Source organism: Numida meleagris, chromosome 32 (assembly GCF_002078875.1).
Source record: "Numida meleagris isolate 19003 breed g44 Domestic line chromosome 32, NumMel1.0, whole genome shotgun sequence".
Classification (NCBI taxonomy): domain Eukaryota; kingdom Metazoa; phylum Chordata; class Aves; order Galliformes; family Numididae; genus Numida; species Numida meleagris.
The window spans coordinates 1316845-1320061 of record NC_034437.1 but is presented as its reverse complement, the minus strand read 5'-3'; the positions used below and the strand labels follow the sequence as shown (position 1 = coordinate 1320061).

Genomic DNA, 3217 nt, shown 5'->3' with positions numbered 1-3217 from the left:
ACGCTTCTCCCCCCACAGGTACTTCTTCCCACGGCAGTTCCTGATCCGCCACTTCTGGACGCCACGGCAGCAGCAGGAGTTTGGTGAGCAGAACCACGCCGCCCGCCGTGCCGCTTACCCCGCCGTGCTGAGCAGCCTGGCCGCGGCCACACACTCCCTGCCCGAGCCCCGGCTGCAGCACCGCCTGCAGGAGCTCTGTGCTGAGGTGGGGGCTGCATCCCGTTCTGCATCCCACGCTCACCCCAGCCCCATCCCCATCCCCATCCCATCCCCACTGCCATCCCATCCCCTTCCTCATCCCTGTCCCATTATCAGTCCCCATCCCCTGCCCATCCTCTTCCCCGTTCCATCTCCATCCCTATCCCTATCCTTATCCCTATCCCTGTCTTGTTATCAATCCCCATCCCCCTCCCCACCTCCACCCCCATTCCCATCCCATCCCACCATCAGTCCCCACCCCATCCCCGCCTCGTGCCATCCCACCCTCATCCCCATCCCATCCCATCCTCATCCTCCTCCCCATCCCTGTCATCTCCATCCCTATCCCATCCCCATCCCTTCTCCATCCCCATCCCTGTTCCCATTCCTACCCCCTTCCCCACCCCATCCCCATCCCTGTCCCATTACCAGTCCCCATGTCCATCCCCTTCCCATCCCATCCATTACCACTTCCATCCCTGTCCCTGTCCCCATCCCTGTCCCTGTCCCTGTCCCCATCTCTGTCCCCATCCCATCCCATCCCTCCCATTGCGGCACTGCTGACTCTGCCCGGTGCTGTGCAGGTGCAGCGTGGCCGCCATCCCCGCGTGGCCGAGCTCTGCGCTGTGCGGGCGCTGTTCTCGGGGCCGGCCCTGTGCCTGGGCGAGCTGCGGGCGGCCCACCTGGTGAGTGCTGCGGGCCCCAATCCGTGCCCTGTGTCCTGTTCCGTGCCCCATGTTCTGCTCTGTGCCCCACTCCATGTCCTGCTCTGTGCCCAACTCCATGCCCTGTGTCCCATTCCATCCCCGCTCCGTGCCATGCCCTGTGTCCCACTCCGTGTCCCACTCCGTGCCCCGCTCCATGCTGTGCCCCGTGTCCCATCCCATGTCCTGCTCCGTGCCATGCCCCGTGTCCCGCTCCATGTGCTGCTCTGTGCTCCATTCCATGCCCTGTGTTCTGTTCCATCCCTGCTCCGTGCCCCATTCCATGCCCCATATCTCGTTCCATCCCCACCCCTTGCCCTGCTCCATGCCCCACTCCATGCCCTGTGCTCCTCTCTGTGCCATGCCCTGTGTTCCATCCCACGTCCCACTCCATGCCATGCCCTGTGTCCCACTCCATGCCATGCCCTGTGTCCCACTCCATGCCCGTGCCGTGCCCTATATCCCACTCCATGTCCCACTCTGTGCCCCATTTCGTGCTCCGTGTCCCATCCCATGTCCCGCTCCATGCCGTGCTCTGTATCCCGCTCCATGTCCCATTCCGTGCCATGCCCCATGTCCCACTTTGTGCCCCACTCTATTCCCCGTGCCCCACTGCATGCCCCCTCCGTGCCCAACTCTGTGCCATGCCGTGTTCTGCTCTGTGCCCCATTCCGTGCCCCATGCCCCGCTCCGTACCATGCCCCGTGTCCCACTCAGTGCCCGGTTCCATGCTCTGTGCCCTTCCCCATGCCATGTTCCGTGTCCCATTCCATCCCTGCTCCATGCCATGCCCAATGCCCCATGCCCCACTCTGTGCCCCATTTCATGCCCCGTATCCCACTCCACGCTCCATTCCATGCCCCGTGTCCCGTTCCACCCCCACCCCGCTCCGTGCCCCATGCCCCACGCCGTGCCGTCCCGCAGCGGGCGCTGAGCCGGGTGCTGTTCCTGACGCCGCTGCTCCCCGCCGTCCTCCTGCGGTGCCGCCTGCGCTCCCACCTCCTGGAGATCCGGCACCTGGACCGCGCGCTGGCGCACCTGGGCCTGGCGCAGCTCTCCGAGGAGGAGCTGAGAGCGGTGAGAGACGCCCCGCTGGGGGGAGAGGGGTCCCGGCCCCCTCCCTCATCCCCGTGGATGGGAATTTGGGGCGCTGACCCCCGTCTCCCCCCCGGTGCTCTGCAGGCGTGCTACCTGCGGGGGCTGAACCCCACACACCTGAGCGCGGCGCAGTGCAGAGCGTGGCTGGAGCAGTGGCTGGAGCTGTCCTGCGCGCTGCAAGGTGCGGGGCGGGGGGCGGCCCTNCCTCCAGGTATTGGCTATGGACACCCCCCCCGACCCCCAGGTATCAGACTTGGACCCCCCTAAGACTGCCAGGTATCGATTGGGCCCCCCCAAGACCCCCCAGCTACCAGGTGTGGACTGCCAATATTGGCTGAGAGCTCCAGGTTTGGCTGTGGACCCCCCTCAGACCCCAGGTATCAGACACGGACCCTCCAGACCCCCCCAGCTACCATATGCGGACCCCCCCGAGACCCCCATTTGCAATCCACAGACCCCTCCGTATCCCTGAACATCAACCGCAGGCCTCTTTGCGAAGAGCAGAGCCGAGCAACCTCATTTGTAGGCTCCTAATTGACCTCATTAACCACCCCTTTCCCCCGCAGGCCGCCCCCGGCGCGCTCCCTGCCCACCAAGGCGAGCTCCCGGTGGGTGCTGGGTGCGCGGTGGCTCCGCGGGCGCTACGAGCGCTTCCTGCAGCGCAGCTTCCCCCGCGTCTACGCGCTGCACTCCGCCTTCACCGCAGGTAACGGCACGGCGCCACGCGGCGATTCACGGGGGGGGGGGGGGGGGGGTTCCGAGGGTGCCACGTGTGTCCTGCAGGGCTCGAGGCGCTGCTGGCCGACGCCAGGGAGGTGCGGCGGATCCGGCGGAGGATGGCCCAGGAGGGGCTGAGCGCCGCGCAGCTGCACTACAGGGACATGGAGCGGCTGCGGCAGGTGCGTGCGGCGGGGGAAAGCGGCGCGAGGTGAGGGAGGGGTGGGGGGCCATCTGGAGCGACCCCAGCCCCGAACCGGGGGGAGATCCGGGCGCTGTGCTTGGGGGGCAGCTCGGATTCCCGGCGGCTCGCGTCCCGCTGACGGCTCCTCCGCGCTCGGCAGTTCCGCAGGGATGTCCTCCAGGCCGTGCCCGTCGCTCTCATCGCCATTCCGCCCTTTGCCAACTTTCTGGTCCTGCTGCTGATGTGAGTCGTGCACCTCGGCCCCTCTGCCTGCTCCCTCCCCACACCCAGAGCACCCGGACCGGTGCCCCCCGGC

The 3217-nt window shown here is 67.2% G+C and overlaps 1 protein-coding gene across 2 annotated transcripts in view; it reads left to right on the top strand.

The window, feature by feature from the left end:
- The window catches only part of LETMD1 (LETM1 domain containing 1), a 30948-nt gene that overhangs the window by 16723 nt on the left and 11008 nt on the right, over window positions 1–3217 (top strand). For both annotated transcript variants that reach the window (XM_021379122.1, XM_021379121.1), the window contains exons 3-6: window positions 19–205; window positions 783–884; window positions 1827–1979; window positions 2085–2181. In XM_021379122.1, the coding sequence (XP_021234797.1) occupies window positions 19–205; window positions 783–884; window positions 1827–1979; window positions 2085–2181 (539 nt within the window). The remainder of the gene's footprint in view (window positions 1–18; window positions 206–782; window positions 885–1826; window positions 1980–2084; window positions 2182–3217) is intronic.